This window comes from Genypterus blacodes, unplaced genomic scaffold (assembly GCF_046128005.1).
Source record: "Genypterus blacodes isolate CSIRO-AG114 ecotype Tasmania unplaced genomic scaffold, CSIRO-AGI_Gbla_v1 ptg000063l_1, whole genome shotgun sequence".
Lineage (NCBI taxonomy): Eukaryota > Metazoa > Chordata > Actinopteri > Ophidiiformes > Ophidiidae > Genypterus > Genypterus blacodes.
This window is the reverse complement of record NW_027466875.1, coordinates 1,380,890-1,408,432: the sequence shown is the minus strand read 5'-3', so window position 1 is coordinate 1,408,432 and position 27,543 is coordinate 1,380,890. Positions and strand designations below refer to the sequence as shown.

At 48.4% G+C, this 27,543-nt stretch overlaps 1 protein-coding gene across 2 annotated transcripts; it reads left to right on the top strand.

Moving 5' to 3' along the window:
* Window positions 1-1,391: 1,391 nt before the first annotated feature.
* On the top strand, window positions 1,392-27,543 carry adamtsl4 (ADAMTS-like 4). 2 transcript variants are annotated; one of them, XR_012963910.1, is made up of 18 exons: window positions 1,392-1,694; window positions 3,274-3,337; window positions 5,207-5,841; window positions 6,246-6,990; window positions 13,896-13,998; window positions 19,840-19,979; window positions 20,432-20,636; window positions 21,127-21,311; window positions 21,975-22,167; window positions 22,744-23,001; window positions 23,172-23,301; window positions 23,754-23,958; window positions 24,443-24,616; window positions 24,716-24,895; window positions 24,988-25,167; window positions 25,336-25,483; window positions 25,574-26,401; window positions 26,566-27,543. XR_012963910.1 is itself a non-coding variant. In XM_076154704.1 (17 exons), exons 1-17 carry the CDS (start codon window positions 1,672-1,674, stop codon window positions 25,702-25,704), a joined length of 3,699 nt encoding a protein of 1,232 aa, XP_076010819.1. In that variant the 5' UTR covers window positions 1,392-1,671; the 3' UTR covers window positions 25,705-27,345. The 2 variants fall into 2 exon arrangements, 1 of the variants encoding a protein (XP_076010819.1); XM_076154704.1 differs by having other exon boundaries at window positions 25,574-27,345.

Below are 27,543 nucleotides of genomic sequence, written 5' to 3'. Positions count from 1 at the left end.
TTTCTATTTTGGTAGATTAAATCATAATCCCGCTCCATAAATTGGTTAAATATTCAATGGTCCGTCTTTGAAGTGGTCAAATCTCCGTCACCGTCCTCTGCGTCCACATTGTAAGAAGCCCGTCCAAGAAAAGCAGCCCTGTGCTGGGACGTCTCAAAGCCCCCGGGGTGTGTTAATATGTGTTAAACCGTCAATCGCCCACAGACACACCCCTCCTACTCCCCTCATCCGTCTTCTCTCTCTCTCTCTCTCTCTCTCTCTCTCTCTCTCTCTCTCTCTCTCTCTCTCTCTCTCTCTTTCTCACTGTTTCCAGCAGTGGCAGCAGGGCGGTGCAGTGAATAATGAGGCGTGACCTGCCGGGTTCACCAATGGGGTCTGGGAGGGATTCATCTTACTGAAGTGTCCTTGAGCAAGACGCCCAGTCCCCTAAGCTGAACCATGCAGTCTCGGTTCATGTATGGAGTCTCGCAACTCTTCCTCTTCATTCTCTCTCTTTCTGGTCAAGACACATTGCCTTCTGCCTCTTCAAGTCTTTCACCTTCATCTTCCTCATTTTCGTTGCTACTGTTAACTTTCCTTATTGATTATGTCTGTTTCACTTTCCAAATTCTGATAGACATGATGGAAGTCTCTTCATCCTGTGGCCTCTGTTTGTCTCGTCTTCCTCTCCTGTCACTTTATCCCTCAACCACAACCACATCAATATCAAAACAACACAAACAAGATGGCATCGGGCAGTTGTCCCACATCTGCTTCAGAGTTAAACCACGGTTCCCCCTCACACACACAAACACACATATACACACGTACAGTCTCAGAAGTGGTGTGTGTCTCCCGGGTGCACTTATTGCCTCTCCAAATTGGTTGAGCGTGTCTGGTTTCTTGCGATTAAACAGTTATGAGAAAACACAGCAATGTTTATATCCCACCCATCGTTTAGTCACTAGCAGTGACACACTTCCTCCTCGCCATGGTTACATATGTGTGTTGGAGCGATGATACGCCTCGTGCTGTTTTATGGAGGTTTTGGTGGATCCACTGCTGCAGATGAGCCCAACAACCAAACAACACACCAACACGGGTCACTTTCCAGTAATAAGCAGATAGATCACTGATCAGTGTAAACAAGTACAAAGGAGCAGCCTTATGTTGGATTGTGCAACACAGCTCAGTGAGTTATTACAGCTCAACCAGGGCCTATAGCGTGTGTGTGTGTGTGTGTGTGTGCGTGTGTGTGTGTGTGCGTGCGCGCGCGCTCACGCGTCAGTTGGACTATAGAGAGAGAGAGTTGTGTAATCTGTCTGTAATTTTGTGTCTCCCCTTCTCTCTCTCTCACACACACACCTCCTGGCTGAGTCAGACTAGATTATGAGAGAGAGAGAGAGAGAGAGAGAGAGAGAGAGAGAGAGAGAGACTCACACTCACTCCCAACTTCCCACTCTCCAATATCACGGGGAGTGACTGTGACAGGAGGAGAGTGTGTGTGTGTGTGAGAGAGAGAGAGAGAGAGAGAGAGCGCAGGGAAAGTTCTCTCAGGGTTTTTCATCATATTTGTTTGGAGGACTGCACGGAGCGGAACGGAGCGGACTTGCTCACCAATCACTAAACTGGACGGCAATCAATCAATACCGACGAGCGACAGCGGAGACCTGCTGAATCCCGTGTAGGAGCATGAGACTCAGTTTAATAATCAGGTAAAAGAAAACACAACAACCTGCTGCTTCCCTCCTGAATGACTCTACATCCTCTTCACTCTTTATCATATGGGAGTAAAAAGTTGTTCTGTGGCGAAGTTTGGCTCTTTTTACGCGCGGCAGCTTGACTTGTTGCCTTGCGGGACATATGATCGGAATTCGGCCGAAGGCATCTGGTTCTCACACAGAACCCTCCATGTCTCTGCTCGGGGCGGCTTTTTGTCCCTTTTACCCCCAGTTTCTCTCTCTCTCTCTCTCTCTCTCTCTCTCTCTCTCTCTCTCTCTCTCTCTCTCTCTCTCTCTCTCCCCCCCTCCTCTCCCTCTCCCTCTCTCCCGTCTGTATGTCTGTCCTGGTTGATCTTGCAGTAATGTGCCACAGTAGCGGCCCAGGGAAACGTGCTGGAGCCGGGTAGGGGGTCGTTACTTCGGCCTGAGCGGCTCTGTTGTGTCGGACTGTGCGGGACCTCAGTCTCTGTGTGTGTGTGTGTGTGTGTGTGTGTGTGTGTGTGTGTGTGTTTGTGTGTGTGTGTGTGTGTGTTTTGGGGGGGGTAATTGTGTAGTCTGGTGTGTGGGGTTGAAGCTTCCAGAGACCACGGCGGTGCACCACAGTGGGAAGAGGGGACCAATTACACGGACTGCATGTGGGCTGCGGGCTGGTGGCTGCGGTGATGGTTTGGTACTCGTGGTGAGCGAAGGATTGACCATCTAAGAAACTCACTCAGGCTCAGATTTAAGATGTTTTCCTGGCAGACGTAATATTCCACTTGTTTCTAATCCACTTGTCCCGCAGATGTTGTTGTGATCATCTACAAGTTGATGAAACATGTGTGTGTTGTGTGACGTGATTCCATTTCTCACATCTGCAAGGGAAAGTTAGATTTGAAGCCTTGGTATCACTTTATTAATAAATGAAAAGGTTTGTTGAGATGGATGGATGGATGGATGGATGGATGGCGGGTCAACATGACTGTTTCCTCCCATGTCAGATTGAAGTGCACACACTCATAATTAAAGGGGAACTTCAACACCATCCAAGGCCTTAAACCACATCTTCCTTCAAATCAAAATAGGACCTTTAGATGATTTTGGATGTTGTGAGTGATTGCGAGTGCGGTTGTTGTTGTGTGTGTGTGTTAAAACCACATCCTCAGGGTGTGTGCAGGCCCAGAGAGGCATGCCGGGAGGGAAAACACTCTTGCCTTTTGAGCCTATTAGTTTGTTAACGCCTCCCCAGGCTTCCCCCAGATTGATTGAGATGTTTGCCTGTGGATTCCGGAGGAGAAAGAAGCTGTTGTTCAGAGTTTAAGCCCACACGCCACCTTGAGTAGTAAAGGAAAGTGTTATAATGGTTTGCTTAAATGCGGTTAGGTCACTGGAACATTTGATAGTGTTCAGCCCGGATTGTTTTGATAGAAAATGTACATCAGGGAAAAGGTTTGAGTGTGACTCTGTGTGAGTTCACACACCGTAAACTTATTTCACGTTGAGGTCATGGAACCGCTGGAACCTTCTCGTGAGAACATAAGCAACATAAACGCTGCAGTGTCTCACTCTCGCTGTCCTCTCTTCTCCTTTCTAGGCTCTATGTGCTGTGGGGCTTCGTGGTGGACACATCCTCCGTGACCAGAAGTGGGAAGAGAAAGGTGAGTCAGTAGCTCCTAACTGAGGTCAGCGCCGCCGCCCCAGGGGTGAAAGGTGACAACGAATCCCAGGGGCCCACAGCTGGGGAGGAAGTAATTCCAGGAGGATTATTTGATTTAAACATGGGACGGGGAAGAATATGCTCACAGGGGGCATGGAGTTATTAGTCCCCCCCTACTGCCCACACGGCTGGACTGCTCCTGGTCCTGGTAGTATAGAATACAGCAGCTCCACCACCAGAAGCTCCAGAGGTCAGAGCCGCCTGCTGCAGGGTCACTGCACGGCCCTCATTAATGGTCCTAGTTATGTGGCAGCTGTGTGTTTGATGTCACTCATTACAGCACTTGGACTCTACACACACACACACACACACACACACAACACACAGAGTCATTAGCTCTGTCCACCACGACCCCCTCCATCTCTCTCACTCCTTTCTCTTTCCTTTTCTACCATCTTCCTGCCAGACAGGAACTCAATTAATCTGGTGGACAGAGACAAGGAGACAACAGCCAGGACACACACACACACACACACACAACTATGTGCATATGTCTTTAACACCTGTCCTCTCTCTCCCACCCACAAACAGTCCATACAACCACAAATGTGTTTACTTGCACATTTTTACCACACGTACACATACATTACACACCAATCAGCACACACACGCGCACACACACAGAGAGGGAAAGAAGTGGAGCAGAGATTTATGTTTTGGTCTTTCTGAATGGAAACTTTTGTTCAGCCCTCCGTGTTTGCTGGTGTGCCAACCAGGCCAGTGCATGTGTTATGAAATGCGAGGAGAAACATTTATCTACAACCACAGTGGAGGACATGAAAGCGTGACACTGGCACTCACACGCAAGCTCTTACACACGTATGTACACAAACAGGAATGTGTTGATGTAAAGGCTGATGTGCCCAGATGAGCCTCTGGCAGGTGAGCGAGTCTCTCCTCAGCCTGCCGGGAGCTCAGGAGTTATAATTTGGCCACTCAGGAAGGAAACTCACAAGACTGCAGCTCATCCGTGGATGTGGTTTCTCTCTCTGGAGAAAAAAAGCCCCGACCAGGCATTTTTGATTTTGCAATTGTTAAGTTTTTGCCAGTTTCAGGAATTCTTGAAACCGTTGCTGAAGGTTTGCGGTTTTCACCCTTTACAGTTGATTAGTCACTTTGCAAACAGGAGGTTACGTTACAGTCACAAGTGAAACGTTCCATGGAAGTGATTGTTAACAGGCATCGTGTAGAAGAAATTTAAAGTTGAGAAACTGAGCCCATTAATGAAACTAATGATAAAGTATAATAATAATATAATGAATAATAATGAAGTTATAGACATAATAGATTCAGTGTGTCATGTTGTCTCCACCCTCTCTCTCTCTCTCTCTCTCTCTCTCTCTCTCTCTGTTAACTCTCTCTCTCTGTCTCTGTCTCTGTCTCTCTCTCTGTTAACTCTCTCTCTCTCTCTCTCTCTCTCTCTCTGTCTCTGTTTCTCTCTCTGTCTCTCTCTCTGTTAACTCTCTCTCTCTCTCTCTCTCTCTGTCTCTCTGTCTCTGTCTCTGTCTCTGTCTCTCTCTCTCTCTCTCTCTCTGTCTCTCTCTCTGTCTCTGTCTCTGTCTCTGTCTCTCTCTCTCTCTCTGTCTCTCTCTCTGTTAACTCTCTCTCTCTCTCTCTCTCTCTGTCTCTCTCTCTGTTAACTCTCTCTCTCTCTCTCTCTCTCTGTCTCTCTCGCTCTTGCTCTTTCGCTCTCTCTCTCTCTCTCTCTCTCTCTCTCTGTCTCTGTCTCTGTCTCTGTCTCTCTCTCTCTCTCTGTCTCTCTCTCTGTTAACTCTCTCTCTCTCTCTCTCTGTGTGTGTGTGTGTGTCAGGTGGCAGGCAGAAGGTCCAGACAGGTGTTTGAAGCAGATGCAGTGGAGGGGGTGTGGTCTTCTTGGGGGGAGTGGACAGAATGCTCTCAGACCTGTGGAGTGGGCGTGTCACAGAGAAGCAGGAAGTGTTTACCACCTCCCCCTCCCCAGACTCCTCCCCTCTCACACTCTCCTCCCAACTGGGGGGGCTACCTGCCCGGGGGGATCGGAGGTCCTGTCATCTCAGCAATGCGGCCTCATTACCCTCATCATTACCCCGAGCAACACCCTCCCTATCACTCCCCGCCACACTCCACCAATCACAACCCGGGGTTGTCTCTGTATCGGAATAACCCTGCCGGTGGCGGAGGAGGAGGAGGAGGGGGAGGAGGTGGAGGAGGAGGAGGAGGAGGAGGAGGAGGAGGTACTGTATCCGGACAGGTGAATCCTTCTGCTCCTTTCTATCGGCCGCAATTCTCTCCAACAAATCAGGACCCGGTGTCCGTTTACCGCTCGCCATACCACACTCCCTCACGCGGGTACAACCAGGCGCCGCGGACCGTTCGTAGGCCAACCAATCCCGGAGAAGCGAGGGCGGGAGGAAGTGGGAGCAGAAGGTCGACCTCCACCAGCAGGGAGGCAGGGCCTGCCAGGAGGTGAGTGAGAAGGCCAGACCGGCAATAATCAAAGAAAACAACTCAGGTGTTTGGATGTTGGCTTTGGCTTTAGAGTTGAAGAGTTTAAATCCAGCCTGTGTCCGGCTCATGAGTTTGTATTTTCTCAAGAAATTACTCCAGTACACAGGAAGTGAAATTTGCTGTGCTGGCAGTGGCAACAGCGGTTTGTTTAGGATCAACAGAAGAAGTCGTTATGTGGTCGGCACTCAGAAATCTGAAAGAAACAGTTTGTATCTATAGAAACACAAAGTGCAGGAAGGAAGGAAAAACTGAAGCACTTGTTGCTGACTTTGGTGATTTTAGCTGAACTATGTTCCCTCTCTGTGACCGTGACCATGATCTGACCTTTCTTCTTCCTCTCTCTTCTTGGTGCTCTTTCTCAGGTCCTCTGCCATCCGTCCAGGCCAGTTTGGTTACGGGAGGGTCCCCTTCTCCCTGCCACTGCACAGACCCAATCGGCAGGCTCGTCACACGGCTAACGGTACCGAAGCAACAGCGACCGCGTCGGTGCCGGGCCAGGATCGGGCCCTCAATGAAGACGCAGCAGAGAACTACAGGAAAGAGCAAGAAGAGAGGGGAACTGATGAAGAAGACAGCAAAGCAGGGAGGAAAGAGGAGATCGCTGAGTCTCCTGCCGCTGAGGAGCTGCCAGCGACGACCCCGACGGCTGGCAGCTCACAGCGCCACGTGGACAGACCGTCACACACACGTACAGGCCACGTGAGGGGCACAGAGCGGGAGCGCCACTCGCCCTCACACACCTTCTCACGTCCCTCCTCCTCCGCCTCCGTCCTGACTAATCGCCGGCAGTTCCACTGGCGCTCTGTCACCGCGCCTCCTCCCCCCATCTCCCCTCTGTCTCAGCCCCGCTCCCCTTCCATGTCCTCGCCCTTCTCCTCCCCTCTGCACCGCCCCGGCCCGGCTCACAGAGACAGGGAGCTCCACGCTGGCTTCAGCCCTCACGCTCCGCCCCCTGTGCCCGGACCCCACCAGGGTAACGTGTACCCGCTGCAGCACACCCACATGCCACACCTGGGCGTGGAGGCGGGCGAGGGCGGGGGCAGAGGTTCTCCTCAGGTCTACAGATGCCCTGGGCCGGAGGTGGAGTACCGCCGGTGCTTCTCACAGGTAGGAAATCGGAGTCTTTTACCTTTTAATGCCCTTTTAACAATTTAACTCACATCCTCTCCAGCTTCCCAGTCTGCATTTCCTGCTCACCTCTGCTGCTTTATTCAGCGAGCACTTATGCGTGTAATGTATGCAGGCCACGTGTTGTCAGGAGCAGTAAGGTGAAGCTAAACGCAGGAGCTGAAGGTCACCTGTGTGAATTTGAGAGGTAGATCTTCTCCAGATCCAACACTAGCTGCTTGTCTGTGGGCATTGGGACGGAAACTGCCTTCCAGTACCTCCTCTCCCTCAAAGGCTTTAACTCTGTGTGTGTGTGTGTGTGTGTGTGTGTGTGTGTGTGTGTGTGTGTGGATTCTGGGTCACAACCAGAATACACACAGTTTCACGTATGTTTGTGTACATTTGTCTGTATGAAGTATCCCTGAAAGTGATTGGGCATATGTGAGTATAAATGTGTGCCAGGCCCCCAAGCTCCTGTGTGTGTGTCTGGATGTAATGTTCGGTCTGGCAGGAGTGCTGATTAGGGTTGAGTCCAGCATGAGCATTATCAGTAGCAAGTGTGTGTTCATGCTGCCAAGTTAAGCAGCCAGAGACTGAGAGGCTGTGATTGGGCCAAATCACCCTCGGCACACACACACACACACAGGTGAGGGTCTGAGGTCGGCCTCAGGGTCACTCGCATTTTAATTTTCCACGCTCAACTGCTTCAAATTGTAAAATCAACATTAATCAGCGACTTCACTCTGGACTCTGCAGGTGATGAATGTGTGAGCCGATCACATCTCTGATGTTTAATCTCAAGGGACAGAAATACACAGAGACCAGGGAGAGAGAGACCTGGGATCAGGCTATTTATGCCTGCACGCCGCTCGCCTGTTCTAAGTGAGATGATAAGAATGGCTCCAAATAAGACACACACACACACATACATACCCACACACACACACACGTCGGCTCAAGCAGATCTATAAGCTGTACAAGTAGCTCTCTCAAAGTGGAAGTAGACACTTGAGTTCGGGGGCCAACTCCCCACTCATCAGTGCTTCATTTCTTTCCTTTTATCCGGAGATAATTTGTCCTCCCTCCCCCCCCCCCCTCTCTCTCCCCCCCCCCCCCCCCCCCTCTCAGCTACGTGTGATCGTCCCCATGCTGAAACAGATTTAGTCGCTGGCAGAGGGCACAGGCTCTCTGTGCCAGCAGTGCTAATAGCAGTCCTGTGACGGCTGAGCCTGACTCTTTGGCTGACATATTTACCCAGCATTAGCCAATGCATTAAATATGTGTGTGTGTGTGTGTGTGTGTGTGTTTGTGTGTGTGTATCGTGGAATTTTGGCATCAAGTTGGCAGCTTAAGTAGTTTTGTATTTGTCATGTTGGTGTTGATTTCTGCTGATGAATGAAGAATTATGTCCAGGCTTGTATGAACTGTATCATACTGTATATATATATGTGTGTGTGTGTGTGTGAGAGAGAGAGAGAGAGAGGGAGAGTGGTTGAGGGAGTGAGGCAGAGTGAGTGTGACATATCCTATTATCTGTTAGGTGTGTTTGTCATAACAATGTGTGCCTGAGGCCCGACACAAGTGTATGTGTGTATGTGTGTTTTCACCGTTGCGCAGAAGCGAGTGGGGAACCAAGAGAGGGACAGAGGAAATGAGAAGGGCAAAGGGGAAGAGTGTGTGTGATATGTTGTGTTTGTGTGTGTGAGTTGAAGCGGAGGTATAGTGTGGGGGGGGGGGGTGAGGGAAGTGACGCAGTTAGGCAGCAGTGAAAGAGAGCAGTGTGTTTAGCAAATCTGCAAACAGTGGAGGGAGGGGGGAGGGGAGGGGGTGAGCCAAAGGCCGAGGGAGGGAGGGAGGGAGGGAGGGAGGGAGGTTGGGCGTGGAAGAAACGAGAGGAGGTGAATGACAGCTAGAGTGAGAGCCGTAGGTGTGCATGTGTAAGGAAGTTGGGAGAGAGTGTAGTTAGAGGAGAGGAGGGAAGGGAGGGAGTGGCTGGGATTAGCAGCCGATACATCAACAGGTCAGAGCGCGATAGAGGGAGAGACGAGAAGACAGGACGGTGCCAGAGGAGGAGAGAAGAAGTGTGTGTGTGTGTGTGTGTGTGTGTGTGTGTGTGTGTGTGTGTGTGTGTGTGTGTGTGTGTGTGTGTGTGTGTGTGTGTGTGTGTGTGTGTGTGTGTGTGTGTGTGTGTGTGTGTGTGTGTGTGTGTGTGTGTGTGTGTGTGTGTGTGAGAGAGCAAGGAGAGTGTAACAAGAGCAGGAGTTGTTCTGTCTGAGGGAGGAAAAGATGGAATTTGAGAAGGAATAAGAGACACCGGCGTGATCCCTCTTTCATTCTGTCTGCGTCTCAGCATCCAGCACTCTCCTGGCTCTCAGCACTTCCTGTTTCCTCCCTCTCAGTGCAAATATTTACCAAATACTCACAAACATAGAGCGAGGCGATCACTAATCAACAAATCTGGATTTACGATGCGATCAGGTAGCAGATGAACACATGACACTGCCACACACACAGTTAGACACACACACACACACACACTACTACCATTACCTCCCCTGTGTAGACATAACATGCCTATGAATGGCCGGCGCGGTTGCCAAATGGCACGCGTCACACTTTTGTAGTCGCTGGCTGAATCTGCCATTGATCTTCCCTCCCGCGCCTGAAACACGAGACGTTTACGTAACCGACTGGACGAGCTCGCGTAGCTCCAGGGCGCCGGGACAAAAAGTTGCTGTAATGGCCGCCTCACCGTCTGAACACACCAGGTTTTCCGCGCTTTTCTGAGCAGAAGGTGGAACAGAAGCACACACACACATTTACACTCCTCTGTACTTACTTATTCCTTACTGAAGTACTTTAACAAGCAGAGGTACCTGTTTTACTGCCACAACACAGGCACTTGTTAAAATCAGCCTGGCTCTTTCTTGCTTTCATGTTCCTTTTTTTATCGTTTCCTGTCTTTCTTCCCGCTTTCTTTGTGCTGTTTTCCATTATTTCTTACTCAGGTTTGGAGCAGAAACTGGAACTAAATCGATAAGCGAAAGCCGTTCCTTGAATACAAATCAGTGCGAAAGTAAAAGCAAAAGCGCTGAGCAAGACACAGACTTTAACAGGCAAGTGGATGGAAAATGTCACTGATGACACAGAGGGCCAGACGCTGAAAACGCAAAACTCTAAGGACTCTAAAGATTATAAACTGAACAGTGTGTCAGCTGTGAGAAGGAAACAAAAAAATGTGAAAATGGTTTGAATCCCAGTGTCAGTGTGCACGAGAACGAGCTGCGGTCTGTAGAAATATGTGTGTCGTGTAAAGTGGAGCGAGGAAGACTCCCGGTGAAGGTTTCACTTTCCTTCATTTGTTTGGTGGTTAACATTGTTTTCATTTTCTCTCCCAATTCTCTTCAGCTGTCATTCTTTCTTTTCTTTTCTTTTTCCTTTTAAATTGAACAATTAAGCCCTGGTGGGACTTCATCCTTCCATTCGTCGCCGCCCTCCTCTGTTCAGTGTGTGTGTGTGTGTGTGTTGTTGATGGATGAGCTGTGCTTCCTCCTTAAGGCCTCCTGACTTCCCCCCGGGTCAAGGCTGAGTCCCGGGTGGCGCCCTTGCAAAGCACCGGCACACGGCCGCGGTCACAAGATTAGCCGGAGAATGTTAATCGCAGACGACAAACATGTACACAAGCGTGCGACCTCCGCTTATCTCCAGCTGTCATATGTCACAGAGTTGTGCGTGAGCGATTGGGGCCCTCCGTGCGGGCTTGCAGGGTCGCTGAGGAGGGGGAGCGGCGGTCAGTTGTTGTCTATGTAGCGCTGTGGTCATGCTTGAGGAATGACCGTCCAACGTCTGTGTGTGTGTGTGTGTGAGAGTTACCGGGGTGATGTGGCCAGCTGTGCAGGCAGGAGTATACTTGCACAGCGATGACGCTGGGTCACCTGGGGGTCTTCCCTGCGGATACACAGCTGTGGTGCAATGTCCCCCTCCCCATTCCCTCGCATTATCTGTGCCTGCTTTAAAACGTGTCTGTGTGTGTTTGTGTGTGTGGCATTTATATGTGTGTGTGTTTGTGCCCGTACAGAACAAAGCCTTTAGCTCTCAGGCACACCCACACACTTTATCCTCTCCTCCCTGCTAGTAAAACACACCTGTAACTTTCCCTGCTCCTGTACAAAAACACCTCTTTCTTTCTCTCTCTCTCTCTCTCTCTCTCTCTCTCTCTCTCTCTCTCTCTCTCTCTCTCTCTCTCCTCTCTCTCTCTCTTCTCTCTCTCTCTCCTCTCACCAGCTGTGTTCACTTTTCTTTCACCTGCTGTCTGCTGCTGTCACTCCTTCACCCCGTCAGGTTGTTTCCATATTGATTGAATTGTTGTACTACTAAGTATCCATTAATGTGTGTGTGTGTGTACGGTCCAGACCCATCCTGCCCCCCCCTCTCTGCGTATTTCATTCCTTTGTCAAAGCCGCCGCCCTCTCCTTTCTCTTCGTCCTCGTCTACGCTCAATCACTGTCTTTCTGTCCTCTCTGTCCCTCTGTCCCTCTGTCCCTCTGTCCCTCTGTCTCTCTGTCCTCACTGTCCTCTCTGTCCTCCCCCCGTCACTCCGCCCCTCCCGTCTCCCTCTGTTCATGCTCAGACACACTCCCACTCCAGGGGCCATTATGGGGAGACCCCCTAACCCCACTCGCCTAGTAAATGGGCGAACACGGCACTCACCAGTCCTAACAATAACACACACACTTCTCCCCAGACCATGAAACACACGCACACACAAACATTCACCCCCACACACACACACACACACACACACACACACACACACACACACACACACACACACACACACACACACACACACACACACACACACACTTCACCTCCTCTCTCCTTTTCTGCATTCAGTCCATTAGCATGCCTGTGTGTGTGTGTTTACACACCCTGGGTTCCTTTGGGAGGAGGACACACACACTCCCTCTCCTTAGTCCCCCTCAGGCAATCACCAACGCATGATTGCTCGCCCCCTTTACCTTTCCCCCTCTCTCACTCCTCTCCTCATTCCTCTTCTCTGTCCTTTTCTTCCACTTTACTGTCCCTCTCTCTCTTTTATCAGCAGAAGCTCTTCATTCTTTCTTACTGTAGCGCCCCACTGCTGCACAGACACACCTTTTGTGCCTGCGTGTGTGTGTGTTTGTGTGTGATGGAGGGGGGTTGTCATTCATTATATATGTCTTAACAGCCTCACACACACACATTGTACACACTCTGTCCAATTTAAAATGCCGCCCAATGTGTTTATGTCCGGCAGAAATATTTACAACCATTACCAACCGCATTTCTCACACACACACACACACACACACATCCGCAGAGATTTACACAGTTGCTTGGAAACACAGGGTCACATTCGTACATCCACACACACACACACACACACACACACACACACACACACATAGACACACACTATATAAAATATAGCCTGTAAATAACACAATAGTCCCGTTTTTATCAGTGGAAAATGTGGCGGAATGTATCGCATAAATTTTCACAAGCTGGTTTCACACTTTAGCCCCGAGCAGAAACTACAGATGATCCTTGTGTGTGTGTGTCTGTGTACCCTGTGACATGCCACATGCATTCCTTCACACACACACAGCGCATTGAAAGTGTGAAATTCACCAAAGCTCACTGACAGCGTCGGTGCGTGTGAGCGACGACAGTTTATCAGCAAGATGCTTTTAGTTACACTTTGTTTCTGAGGCTGGTTCACATGGGAACTGTCAAACTGTATGTGTGTGTGTGTATGTGTGTGTAAAGTTCGACTACTCCCATGTTTCAACCTCCCCGAACGAGTGACTCTGTAGTTTCCAGCTGCTTGTGACAGCTGTGTGACCGGGTGGAATCCAGAGCAAAAAACAGAGAGAAGAGAGGAAGAAATGAAAGACAAGAAGATTGTGGTATTGACAGAGATTAGAGCTGCAAGGAAACCTGAGAACCTTGTGTGAGTGTGTGTGTGTATGTGTGTGTGTGTGTCTGAATGTGTGTGTGTGTGTTCAGCTCTATATCAGGGGGGCTCAGTGGGTATTTGTCCAAGAGAGCTGTGTTTTCCCAGCGTAAGAGTGATACCCGATGAATCTGTGTGTTTGTGTGTGAGTGTGTGTGTGTGTGTGTTCTCAGCCTCCTAAGTGTGAAACAGCACAGGCACCAGGTAAACTCTGATAAGGGAATCTGGGGCCAATTTGCACTTTTTCTTATGAGTTATTTCTATTTGGTGTCTCACGGTGTGTGTGTGTGTGTGTGCGATCATTGAGTTATAGCCTGCACTGAGTTCCAGCCGCCTGATGTCGTAGCCGTTATTTAAGTTGAAGCATGCTAAAACTCTTTCCATTCTTCTACTCCTCAAGGACTTTTGCTTTAATGTGCATACGTTGGACACTGCCACACACACACACACACACACTACACGCGCACACACACACACACACACACACACACACACACACACACACACACACACACACACACACGGTCATTCTGTGGTAACGCACTGTAAGTCAGGGTGGATTTATGTGCACTCCCAGTTCCAGAGAATCTATTATTTCCATATGCTCCTTATTCACTCGCCGTCTGCCAAAAGCAGCATGGAGAACGTGCATGTGTGTGTGTCAGAGTGTGTGTCAGTGTGTTTGTGTATACATGTTTACACATACCTCTATGATCTCTATGAAGTTAACCCTCCTCTTTATTAGCTGGTTTTCCTTCCTCTCCACCCTTCCTTCTCCAGGGAGGGGAGGAGCAACAATCACTTTAATGGTCCTCCTGATTTTCATATTGGATCAACGTGTGGTACTGAATTCTCTCTCTCTCTCTCTCGCTCCCTCTCTCTCTCTCTCTCTCTCTCTGTGATCCAGGTGTGTGCAGGAGGTGTGTTGGACTCCAGAGCAGAACAGTGTGCAGCTTTTAACACCCAGGAGTTCATGGGTCGCCTCTACAATTGGGAACCTTTTACTGAGGGTAAGGACTGAGTTAACACACACATGCACACACACACACACACACGCACACACACACAGAAGTTTTGGCGACCCCTTCAATCCGATAATAGGCTTATGGCGGGAATCGAAAGGCTCAGTGAGGGGGGGGGGGTGAAAAATGTGTTAGTAATTTTTAGTGTTGGGTGAGTCAAATTTTGGGTCCTTTATTAGTGTGTGTGTGTGTGTGTGTAATTTAAAGGATTTGGGCAGGCCTCCACAGCATGCCCTACCCACCACAAACTCAGGTCTTATTGGAGCAGCGCTACATGTGCAGCACTGAGGTTGCTATAGCAGAGAGAGGGAGAGAGAGGGAGAGAGAGCGAGAGAGGGGGGGGGGGGGGGAGAGAGAGAGAGAATGCCTGGAACTCAATCTGCCTTTATTCTTTGCACAAAACACTCTCTCCCTCCTCTCTTTTTCCTCTCATTTGTCCAACATCTCCCTTTCTCCCTGCGCTCCTGCCAAGCTTCTCCTCCCAGCCTTGACTAAGCACACAGATTCCTACTGAGTGAGATAAAGACGGAGAGACAGAGAGCGAGCTAAAGAGAGAGAGAAAGAGAGAGAGAGAGAGAGAGAGGTGAGGAGAGGAGTGATGAGATGCAAATGTTTTGTCACACGACTACAGGGAGCAAAGGAGACAACGTGGCGCACGTGTTTATGTGTGTGTCTTTGTTTTCCGCACGTGTGTGTGTGTGTGGTGTGTGGTCATGTGTATTTCTTTGATGTGTTGTCAGGTTTACAACAGTTCAGTGCAGCGGGGAACGTGTCTTGTTTGGTGTTTTCCGGCGCTGAAGGGAATGAACAGAGAGAGGAATTTGAGAGAGGAAGAGAGAGATGGAGAGAATATTACAAACAGGGGGGAGTGAGGAAAGAAGGAGGCAGAGAGGGAAGAGAGGATGGAGGGAGGAAGGAGAGATGCAGCTGTGGGAGACTATCAGTGGAATTTGTCGCTGGACACAGAAAGTTGTATGTACGGTCGCTCATGTGAAAGTGGCGGATCTGAGATAACGTGTGTGTGTGTGTGTGTGTGTGTGTGTGTGTGTATGTGTGTGTGTGTGTGTGTGTGAGTGACTGGTACTGTTAGGTCTTGTTGAAACCTCTGGACAGTGGATCTATGTGATGGATGTTGTGTGTCTATACCAGAAGTCAGGACCGGAGACGAGCTGTCTGCACATGCACACACACACACACACACAAACACACACTCTCGGGGGCTTTCCTCTCACCCAGCGCCTCCATCTGTGTGTGTTTGAAGAGGGAAGAGAGAGAGATTAGCCGTGTATTTATTCTGAAGTAAGATCCTCTCCTCTCCAATCGGGCTTGTTTCAAACCGACTTGTCCTTGAGAGAGAGAGAGAGGGGGAGAGAGAGAGAGAGAGAGAGAGAGAGGGGGAGAAAAGCAGAGACAGACTTTGACAGGGCGTTACAGCGGTGAAGCGTGGAGTCGGCCTTTGAATCCCACTCAAGCGAAGCAGAGGTCAAAGATGTGTAGAGATATTTATGAGCGATAAATTGCTGCTTCTAGTTTGTGATCATTTCCGAGTTCATAAATTCACAGCCTCCATATTCTGCACTGCACTAAACTTTGACAGGCGATGCTGATCAGTCCAGGCTGTGAGAGTGAGACGTTTGTGACGGGAGACGTCTCCTCCTGGATGACTAGAGGTCACCAGGGGTCACCAAGTGGTTTAATGCGTATGGAAAGTACTTCAATCAAGCTACGAGGGTCACAGTCACTAGATCTCAATACAATACATCACTAATGGTAGAATTTGGACTTACATGTTCTACCACCATCATCACAACACCAAATGAGTCAATGTCCAGACTCTTCTATCCAAGACAAGATGGACTGGACTGATTGTGGTGGTCCAACATCTCTTTATAGAAGTCCTCCCTTTAATTTCTCACCCATTTGTATACCAAGGATACTTATGAGTACACTTGAGTATGATTCTCAAGTGTACCGTCTTTATCAGGGCGTGAATCAGATCAGACATTAATCAGACAACCGCCAAGAATTACATTTTGTAGTTTGGTCAGTTGACTGAATCAACATTGAGCAAGAGAGATGATTTAATCGAGAACTACCCTCTTAAATGTTGGCCTCTTATAGCTGAAGACATCACTGTTGATAACGTTGCAACTCTTGAACGCAGCCACCTAACAGCAGATGTTACATTTACTGGAGTGTTGTGGAGGTTGAGACGAGTTGGCCGTTGACGTCAGCTGGTTCCAAACACTGGAGAAGATCCTTTTTCACTCTGCTAAGTAAACAGTGTCACGATATTTACCTCAGTCCTGTCTCACTGGCAACCACCCAAATCTTCACATCTACCTTCCCATCAACTCACTGCAGGCTGCATGCAATCGTGTTTCGATATGGAAGGCGTAGTCGTCATACCGCTCCAGCTGCACTCATTTGTTTAGCACTTCACTCGCTGTTGCATACATTGGCCATTTGCGGAGTATTTATGTTGAACTTTGGAGTCGGTCCTTGCTGCTTAGCATGCTGCGATGTGTCTGCTTTTATTGCCTCCGAGGTGACAGCCGTGTTATGGATGTATTGTAAGTGTTGTGGCCTATGGTGGGGAACTGGAAGCCTTAAACAGTAAAGCTGCCACCAGCCGCTTATAAATCACAGCACACCTGATTCATTTCAGTGAATTCCCGGCTGAAATCTGTCACGCCGTCTATTCTTTTTCTGAAATAGAATTACCTCTGTAGTTCTGAAAGTTGAGAGTTTGCAGGTGTTGTTTTACTTGAATATTCTCTTTTTCAGGCCTCATCCCCTCTATGCTCACCAAGCCTCCCCTCTTCCTGTCCCACTGCCTCTCTCTTTCTCTCTCTCTGTTGGAGTTTGTTTAGACGGAGAGATAGTGAGGAAGTATATTTAGACAACATATATTCCACTGTCTGAACACTGAGCTCAGTGAGAGAGAGAGAGAGAGAGAGAGAGAGAGAGAGAGAGAGAGAGAGAGAGAGAGAGAGAGAGAGAGAGAGAGAGAGAAGAGAGAGAGAGAGAGAGAGAGAGAGAGAGAGAGAGAGAGAGAGAGAGAGAGAGAGAGAAGAGAGAGAGAGAGAGAGAGAGAGAGAGAGAGAGAGAGAGAGAGAGAGAGAGAGACAGAACGAGCTGGAGAGAGAGAAAGAAGCCCAGAGATCCAAGCAATAGAGAGAAACAGAGCCAGAGGGATGTGGATAGTTGATGCAGACGGAGACAAATGAAACTCTACCAAAATAGAGAGGAAGATTATGGGTGATTAGGAGTTGGACAGTGCTAGAGGATGACTTCAGGGCAGGAGACTACAAAAGGGAGCTGGAGAATGGTGGAGATTAGGGGGAAGGATACAGAGAAATGTAGAGGAGAGAGCATGTGAGTAGCAACCTTTCCCCCTCGTAGCCTCTCCTCTAACTCTGTCTCTGTCTAATCTCTTAAAGATACGTTGCTATAATGGACAGAGCGAGAAGACGAGGGCGGCAAGGGAGAGGAGGGGGGAGATTGGCCCCCTTTCTTTCTATTTCCATCGGTGTGTCTCTGTCTTTAACTCTATCAGGTAGTGATCGAATGACAGCAAACAAGTGAAGGAGGCACCACTGAAGAAGACGGCCTTGTTTGCGTAATACTTGTGGACAGTGACTCATAGTTTCTTGGCGTACAGGACAAGACTGATGCTCACCTGTTCTTTTGGTCCAGTCCCAATCAGTTTTGCCTCATTTCAGACAATCGGGCAATGCTTATTAAGTAGATATCCCAATATGCTGATGACAACATATTGTTTCTTACTTCCAACAAGGGCGTTGTGTTTTGTTTGTGTTCGCGGGATTACTTGGAGTTATGAACCAATTTTTCTTCAACTCAGTTGGCCTGTAGTTTTTTCCGTGGAAGAACCCATTAAGTTCTCCTTCCAGTATGTGTGATCTGATGCCGATCCGGATCTAGTCGACTGAAATATGCTTTCAGACATTGGTCACAAGAAGTTACAGTAAAGTGGATAAAAACATTCAACTAACACCATTATGAAGCCAAGATAATGGCAGCTGTTTGGGTTGCTGAGATGGAACCCGACCTTGGCACAGGTATGCACTGTAATGAGGCGCCTGTTTAGCTGATCTAGCAACTGCTGCCAGTAGGTGTAATGTGAGTTTGATTGGACAGATTGGCAGCTTGTACACGTTGTACCTTCCCCGCTCAGTAAATGGGATGCTGGGAGAGACTCCAGCCACCCGAGACTCTGCTTGGATGCCCAGGATAAGCAGGTATAAGGAGAGGATGGAGGGATGGAGGGATGGAGAATGAATCACAATATTTCATCTGTGTTAACTGTGAAACTTAATCTCCTCTCCGGACCACTGTGAAATGATTTAAATGTCACGCTGCAAACCACTGCTGATGTTTTTTTATGCCGTTCTTGTTTTTGCGGTTGGCTCATTCCTGGAGGTCATATATCTGGGAAAGCTACAAAACAAAGCTATTAGGATTAAGCTTTTATTTTTCAGAATTCTGCGTATTTAACTCACGCTGTTCTCCCTTTCAAATGCTTCAATCTCCCTCTGGCGCCCATCTTTGTTTTCGGGTGTTGTCCTGCTGAAATGGAAACTAGCACAACACTGTAATGGCATCTCAACTGTCCGATGTTACTAATCATTCTCGTCTGTCTGGAGTTATTTTCACTTCATTTGTAGGCTTACTTAAGTAATGACGGATGCACGCAAATCTTTTGTTCTTCTACTTCAGATCGATGTCCCCTGTGGAAGTATACAGAGTGAATTTCAACACAAACTGCACACGTTCTGCATTCTGTCTTGGACACACAAGGTGGAATGAGGAGTCTGGAATGTGACCTTTAGTCTTTGTTCTCAGTTATCTCCACCAGCGTCTTGACTTTGAAGGTGCCAGGCATCGTGGCTGCCTGTCATTGATGGTTTATTGCAGTTAGAAATGAAATCTTCTAAGTTGACACATGATCTTCTCTTCACATACATTATGATTTGCCAGTAGGTTTGTTTTTGGAGGGATCGCAAATGATAGCACAGTGTGAAGTCGGCATTTCAGAAGCGCGCAGAATTTGTCCTTTTAACCCCTGAACCCCCAATGTCAGAAACTCCTCCTTCCCATCTGCAGCAGAACCCATGGCCCCTTACTTATGCGATGAGCTCATCCCTTCAACCACATTTCGCACACAAACACGGTCCTGTGCACGCAAAATCACCACACACACACTTTTTGCTCACATCAAAGACGGTAGTGAACAGTGGAGCATTTCTCTCTGTGTTAGAACCTTTTCATCGTCTTTCACTGCACAGACGTCCCCTATGTTCTCGTCTCTCTTCCTTGTACCCTTGTATCCTTATTCTGCATTCTCTGCTCGTCTGTCCGCCTGCCCGTCTGCCTGTCCTGCACTGAAGGACATTCACTTCGTCTCTTACCTTGAAGCAGCCGTCTCTTTTCCCTTCCCCTGTTTCCTTGTACTTTTCTCCCTGCAGCGTGTGCCCGTTGGGTTCCTCCTCATAAATCTGACCGTCTTCTAGTCCGTGTTTACACCTCGACTCGTGAATGCATCTCTTGGGACGGTGCATCAGAGCAGTCATTCAAGTTAGCAGAAGGGGAAATGGGTAATCACTCTCTCTGGCTGACAGTCAGGGGGTTATACAGTCTGGCCTCAGTTTCCTGAACACATGGAAAGATGTTCATCGGCCAGCTGCATCTTCTCTGTACCATGCACACACACACACACACACACACACACACACACACACAAAGACGTTACACACCCAGCATGCAAACATAGACATGGCGGTGACCCTCTCCTTCACTTTGTTGCAGTGGGCGCCGGCAAGCAGTGCGAGCTGACCTGCAGACCATCCGGCTATCGTTTCTACGTAAGTCAGGCAGAGCGAGTCCGAGACGGAACCCCCTGCTTCAACGTCAGCACAAACGACGTGTGTGTAGAAGGAAGGTGTCTGGTGAGTGGATGGGTTTGGTTTGTACTTTGGGGTCTCTGTGTACCGTAGGTGCCTCTCGTCTGGGTCCGTCCTGTCTGGCTGCAGATGACACGATCCAGATCCTGCCTCTCTCAGTCTCTGTCTGGAGGCTGATTTAAGCCTGGCATTAGAATGCAGAGTGTCTCCAGTCTTCTCCTTTTTCCCCTCTCTGGGCCTCTTTACTCTGTTTTCCCTCTTTGTCTCACTTTCTCTCTGACCGTCTCTTATTCCTCCCTTCTGTTTCTACTGTGTAACTTGAACGGTTTTACACAAACAGCAGTGAAATAAACCGATTGTGATGAATGAGAAATAAACATAAATGCTGGAGTCGCTGTTCTCCCCATCTTCCTCCGAACCCCTCTGCCCACATTTCTCTTGCTCCTCAGCCATTGTCTCATCCATCACTCACAGCATCTCACCTTTTCTCCTGCCAGACGGAGGGTTGCGACGGGGTCCTGGGCTCTGGCTCTGTGATTGACAAATGCGGAGTGTGTGGAGGGAGGGAGAGCTCCTGCCGAAAGGTGACGGGAAGCTTCCAAAATGTCACCGTTCCCCTTGGTTACCACAAGATCTTGGACATCCCACCCGGAGCTACATTCATTAACATCACAGAGAGGCAAGCCAGCCCTAACTATTTGGGTAAGAGGAACACACAGGGCCACACACACACACACACACACACACACACACGCACACACCCACCCCCACACACACACACGTACCTGCAGGTTGACATTTCTTAGATATTATTGGATGCAGCTTCTGTAAAAGTGCAGCGTTGGCGAGAGAGTTGCAGTTTTGAATGAGATTTGGCCGGTGATTGTGTGTGTGCTGGCTTTGACTGTAATTTCCGTGGCCTCCCCGAGACAGGGCAGATAAAGCTAGTATTGTTAGAGCCCATAAGGAACCAGTGAAGTGTGTACATGTGCAAGTGTGCGAGCAGGAGTGTGTGTTTGCCTTCCCTTACCCCCTGTTTGGTAATGAGACGGCACTCCAGAGTCTGTGTTTGTCTGTCTGGGAGTGTGTCTGAGCTTATGGGGGTTTGCTAAGAATTAACCACAGCGTAGACTAAACACAGTCAAAATGTCCCTCTTCCCCCCCTCTCACCCTGTCACACACACTCATCCAGCGATGAGGAGCGGCACAGGAGCGTCAGTGGTGAACGGCCGCTGGGCTGTGGACCGTCCGGGGGATTACAAGGCAGGGGGGACGACCTTCGCCTACGCCCGGCCCAGAGCGCAGACGGAGGGTGAGGAGGAGAGAGGAGAGACCCTCACTGCCCCGGGACCCACCACCACACAGCTGCAGCTCTATGTAAGTGCACAAACACGGGGGGAGACATTTATCTGTAACCATGTAAGCAAACACAAACCCTGGGATGGCTGTGTGAGCTTCATGATAACAATCACACACAAGCATTGACACAGTTACGATTCTATTTATTTGACATCTCCATAACATTTTCATAAGCTTGAGGCTGTGCTCTCCTGCTCTGTGTCTAGATCCTGGTGATAGGCGGCATTATTGGAGCATTACAGTGGGATAAACCCAGCTACGCTCCAGCTTAGCCTGAGCCACATCAGGCTACAACAACGCTTACCTCAGGCTAAGATCTTATTAGAGAACAAGAATCATCTGGAAACCCATCCAATCACTTCAGGGGTTAAGATAGCAGCCCCCCCACCTCCACACCCACCAAAGCCAGGGCTTTATCTCCCATGGAATCACCTGGAATTTGTTAAGACTTAATGGGAATAATAGAAAGAAGGCATTAGAATAGCAGGTCAAAGTGTTGTGGAAACACACGGCTGGTTTAAGTTTAGATTATCTTGGCGGTGTCGAGTCTTGCGAGATTAGAAGCAGGGCGGTGCAGCGTGAGGGAGACCCGAACATCTGACCTGCATATTTGTCTGACTGTTTGCGGGGTGTTCCTCAATCACATTCCATGTTTTCATTTTTTGGCGTCTCTCTCTCCAGATCATCTTCCACCAGAAGAACCCAGGCATCGACTACGAGTTCTATATCCCCGTGGAAAAGAAGGAGGCCGAGAGGGAGAAGCCCCAGGAGGTGGCGAGGGAGGCGCTGAGGCCCAGGCTCAGGGAGAGAGAGAGGGAGGTGGCGGCGAGGGAGCGAGCGAGAGAGCGAGAAGCAGCAAGGTCGCCCCTTCGCAGTGAGTCCATCTTCGCTCGGGCTATCGTGTTGATAGTTGTGTTCCCTGGAACAGTAGCATGCGGACAGGCCGGGTGCTTTATAGTCATTATAGATACAAACACACTACATGTTGGGTTGTTCTCAGCGGCCAAATTAAACACTAAATCAACACGCAACTTCTCCAGATTTATCATTTACCATGTACGCAGGCAGCACTAATCTAACCCAGATCCCCGGGAGGGTGATTGACGTGTTTACGGGTAACGCAGGGCGTGGCTGTGGCTCCAGTGTGAGGGGTCACAGCCAGGCGTGTTTGTGTGATTGTGTATTGCTGTATGACCTACATGGGAGGGTGATTGTCAGAGGGTATCTGCTCCATACAGTACGTCTCCTGTCATAAGACCCTGACCTCATCATGACATCATTGGCCACGAGCTCGCTGCCTTCCTCCTATTTTATGTCTTTCAGTATTTCAACATTAATATCTGTTTCCCCACCCCCACCCTTCTGTATTTCCCAAATCCCTCTCAAACTTTGTTGTCCCACCTGTTTTGTCTCCTCGTCCGTTCTCCCGTCTTTCTTTCCTCCCTCTCAGACCCTCTCACGGTGTCAGTGGAGGACCCTGTCCCCCCTCCTCCAGTTTCAGCCCCCTCTTACCCCTCTTCCACCTCCATCTTTTCCCCTCCCTCCTCCTCCTCAGGCCGGTGGACACCCGAGAGGTCCCGTCCTCGCAACTCCGCGCCCAATAGGAACGCTCGGATCCCCCCGCGCACCGACCTGCCACCTGACACCCAGTCACCATTTGTGTGGAGGAGAGGCGGGCTGACCGAGTGTTCTGCCACCTGCGGAAAAGGTCAGATTTCTTATTTTTCCTTTTTAATTTCCCTACGCCGCAATATCAGGCCGCATTTTCTCACTTTGGATGATGTGATGTCTCCCTCCTCTGGTTGCTGGGTGCCAGTACACCAGCATGGACTTGCTCTAAGCTGATGTGTCTTTGTGTGTGTCCCTCTGTGTCTGTAGGGTCTCAGTACAGAGTGATCCTGTGTATCAATCGCCACATAGAGGAGGAGGTCTCAGAGAGCAGTTGTGACTCTGCATCTAAACCCTTTCCAGACGAGGAGCCTTGTAACACACACGCCTGCCCACCATTGTGAGAAAACATGAACTCAAATATACTCTGGGATTGTTTCTATTTTCATCTCTAAAACATCAGCGATCTGGGAGCTGACAAACACGTAGAAGAGTGATGCACAAATTACAGCTGAGCTCACTGTGTTTATTTTGTGCCACGCTTGACTAAAATAGAACTCTGAGTGATGCTGAGTGTGATGAATCATCAGTCCGGAGCGAGCGTTTCAATACTTTGTAACTCAGTTTCTACAAAACTTTATAATGAATAGACACCGGTGTCTATTCAAGGAACCAAAACATGCAAACACAAATATGACAAACTATTACTAGACACAGCTGGAGGAAGAAATTTAAACACCAGTGACATTTTATGCAGATAATAAAAGCAGGTGACATTACATAAAGCTTCTTTGTCTCTCTCTCTCTGCTTCTCTCTCTCTCTCTCTCTCTCTCTCTCTCTCTCTCCATCAGCTGGGAGGCCAGTGCGTGGTCCGAGTGCAGTGTGTCTTGTGGTCCCGGCTTGCAGCAGAGGCAGCTCCAGTGCAGACAGAGCTTTGGGAATCGCTCCACCATGGTTCACCCTCAGCGCTGCTCCAGCCTCCCTGCACTGGAGTCCACACAGGCCTGCCAGCTCCGCCTCTGCTCACACTGGGAGGTCAGCTCAGACTGGAGCACGGTGAGTCAGATAACACCCCTGTGTGAGTGTGAGATGAATTTTCTCATCTGTCTGTGTAGACAGTAGCACCGTGTCTCAGTATCTCAGTGTCTCCAAAGCTCACAGGGGGAAGGAAACAGTACAGAGTGTGTATAAGCATGAATGTATTCCCTTTTATGTTCAGGATGGTTCTCTTTTATTCCTTTTCAAACGAAAATGACCGAAGACGCTGCCACAGATTTGGTTCCAACAAATGATCGTATACTTACTTTACATTAATGGCAGTAGGAATTACGTTAATGAACATTAAAATGTATTTTATGCCGTGTATTAATTATATTTAACAAAAACATCCAATATTTAAAATGTATGAATATTGAAACAGCTATTATAACTGTTTCTACACAATTTATGAGTCAAATAATAAATCAGTCAACTTAATTAGGAGTAGGATCATTCAGATAGTGATGTCCTTGTGTCTGTGCCTGTGTGTGTTGTGCTTCAGTGCTCTGTGGACTGTGGAGTGGGGAAGAGGACGCGGAACGTGGGGTGCGTCAGCGACCAAGGAAGTGTAGTGACCGACCAAGAGTGCAACTCCAGACTCCGCCCAGAAGGAAGTGAAGAGTGCAACATGGGACCCTGTGTGACCAACTGGTACTTTACTGACTGGTCTAAATCTGTAAGTAGCACACACACACGTACTCACACATTCACACACAGTTTCAACAGAACGCACAGTTTACAAATCGTAACTTCTCCCACATGTTGTGCCCTTCAGTGTTCAGCACAGTGTGGCCCCGGGGTGCAGAAGAGGGAGGTGATGTGTCTGACCAGAGGAGGGGTCAGAGAGGGAGGAGGAGGGGGAGACTGTGTCGGGGACAAACCGGCAGAGATGAAGGCCTGCAACGGGGGCCCCTGTGTGCCGACAACCATGTGGTACAGCAGCCCCTGGACGCAGGTAGGGACGGAGAGAAGAGAGGACAGGCCGAGGTTTCAACCAGCTTCACTCGGCTCAGTAAACACTAGGATTCGTTCTGCTCTGTCTTCCAGTGTAATGTGCTGTGTGGGAACGGGACTCAGCGGAGAGACATCATCTGTGTCCAGAAGACAGGGAATGATTTCTCTGTGGTGCCGTTGAGCGAGTGCGCTCATTTGGACAAACCTCCTGCCGTCCAGGAGTGTGAGATGGGAACGTGTCAGCCGCAGTGGTTCACGACCGAGTGGAGCGCGGTGAGGAATCCAGGAATAAAGTATTTAAAATAGATAAGAGCGGAAAGAACAGACGTAATGTCAGTATGTGTGCTGTAAATGTGTAACATGAATATTGGAGTATTACTCAGTAAGTTGGGGTTTCATATCCATGTTGTGAACTCTTTCCCTCTCTTCCTTTGCCATCAGTGCTCTCGCTCCTGCGGTAAAGGTTTGCAGATGAGGGAGGTCCGGTGCCTCACACCGGCCAAAACGCACAGCCCCGAGTGTGATCCCACCTCCAAACCTGAACAGGAGCAATTCTGCAACACAATACCCTGCAGCCCACAAGTCCCAGGTCGGTGTGTGAGCTGATGTATCTGTGTGTGTACAGGTGTGTGAATGTCCCACTCATCACCAACCTCTATCCTCTCTCCACGTACCGTAGATGAAAACTGCCGGGACAGACGTCATAATTGTGCGACGGTGGCCCAGGCCAGGCTGTGTGTGTACTCCTACTACCAGACCGCCTGCTGCGCCTCGTGCACCCAGAGCGCTCAGCGGGCCAAGAGGCACTGACCGACCAAACACAGGCAGGCCCAGGTGCCATTCGGTGCTGAAACAACAAATCTATAGAAATGGACAGCCAGAGTGGACATAATATGCTAATCAGACTTAATTAACATTTAACTCTATACACCTAATTCTCCAGGTGAAACACTGTGAAAGCAGCGGAACCTTCATCTAGTTCCTTGCATACACTTACTTATATTTTCTCTGACGCTACGTCCATTAACTTTCTTTTTTTAGGATGGTAACACATCACACGGTGCTGAATGATGCATTCACTGCATATCCACTCTAGGAGGCCCATTTCTATGGCTGAGAGACTCTTATGGAAAATGCTCACCGAGGACACAGCTGCCTTTCAACAACCAATCTAGCTTTTTTTTTAAAGATTCCTCCCAATCCAGAGGGTCTTAAAACAGCTACAGTGAGACATGCATACCACTAATTATCATAAAATGAGCTGAGAAATGCTGGATCAACTGTATATTGTAGTAATAATGCTGTGACAGAGAGTTCCAGTGCTCCACAGATGTCCCCCACTGAGTTACAGTGGCTAAAACTAAGCAAGAAGGATTTGATTTATGTGTTGTGTGTATGTTATGTTTGCCAAAAGTGTTTGTTTTTATTGTTCAGGTGTAATATTTTGACAGATGAACCAAAGGAGTGTGGTGACCGTGACAGGAAGTGACCAAATATGCCTGGGCAGGTAAAAAAAAAAAAAAATCACGTATGCATATTCACAGGGTTCATATAGAGTTCTCACAAAACAACAATCCTGACTGACCTGAAGTAGAACCATAACAAGAAGAATAAAAGCCTCCCTGCTTCTTCACCTCTTCATCTTCCATCACGTCTTTTGTCTTTTTCTAGCTTCTATCAATAAAGCCATACTGAGTGAAGTCGTTGAGAGAAACCTTTGGTCGTTCACGTCCATCAGTCGACACTTTCTAAACTCGGATGAAAATGTCTTTCTTAAGTAGGCGTTTATTTCAGATTATGATGATCTGGAGTTCTCATTTGACCTGAGAGTGAACTTTGAGTTGACAGACCGCTGTATATGTTTATAAGTTATCTCTTCACATATCCTGCGACAGATGCAGCTTTTGCATTTGTTAGAATAGACAGAAATTGTGTTTGTAAGTCTACCACCCTTCCACACGCTCGTCTCAGTTTCAATCTCTGTTTCATGAAACACACACACATGCTTCAACTTTTGTGCATGCCCACTCAAAGGTGAACAATCTGTATATATGTCAGATATGTTTTAATGTCTATAATTTGAGTATATTAGGACCCATACGTTTTGTAACAGAGTAGAGTTATCAGATGTGTTGTTGTAGACTGTTAACTGCATTTAATCACATCTAACTGTCATATAACTGTATTTTGCCTTTGACAAGAGAATCAGTGAATGTATTGTACTCTTGAATATTGTATGTTTGTGGCTGTGTGTGTGTGTGTGTGTGTGTGTGTGTGTGTGTGTGTGTGTGTGTGTGTGTGTGTGTGTGTGTGTGTGTGTGTGTGTGTGTGTGTGTGTGTGTGTGTGTGTGCGTGTTGCGATTGCAGCTTTGAATGTAATTCTCATGTCTTTAATTGCTTTTAGTATAAATTACATTTTATATAAAAAATAAATAAAGTGGATAGTAATTTATCTATTATCTGAAGAACATGTAATTTATTTTCTGTTTTAAGAAGCTGTAGCAAATTTCCTTGGTAACTACCAGAGTTTATAAGATTGTTCATATTGATACATTAATGATTTTTTTTATGTCACTTGCAAAAAATACAAAACAGTGCCAGAAGATGCCTTCAACACATACTTTTGAATAAAATTGATTCAAGAGCGAA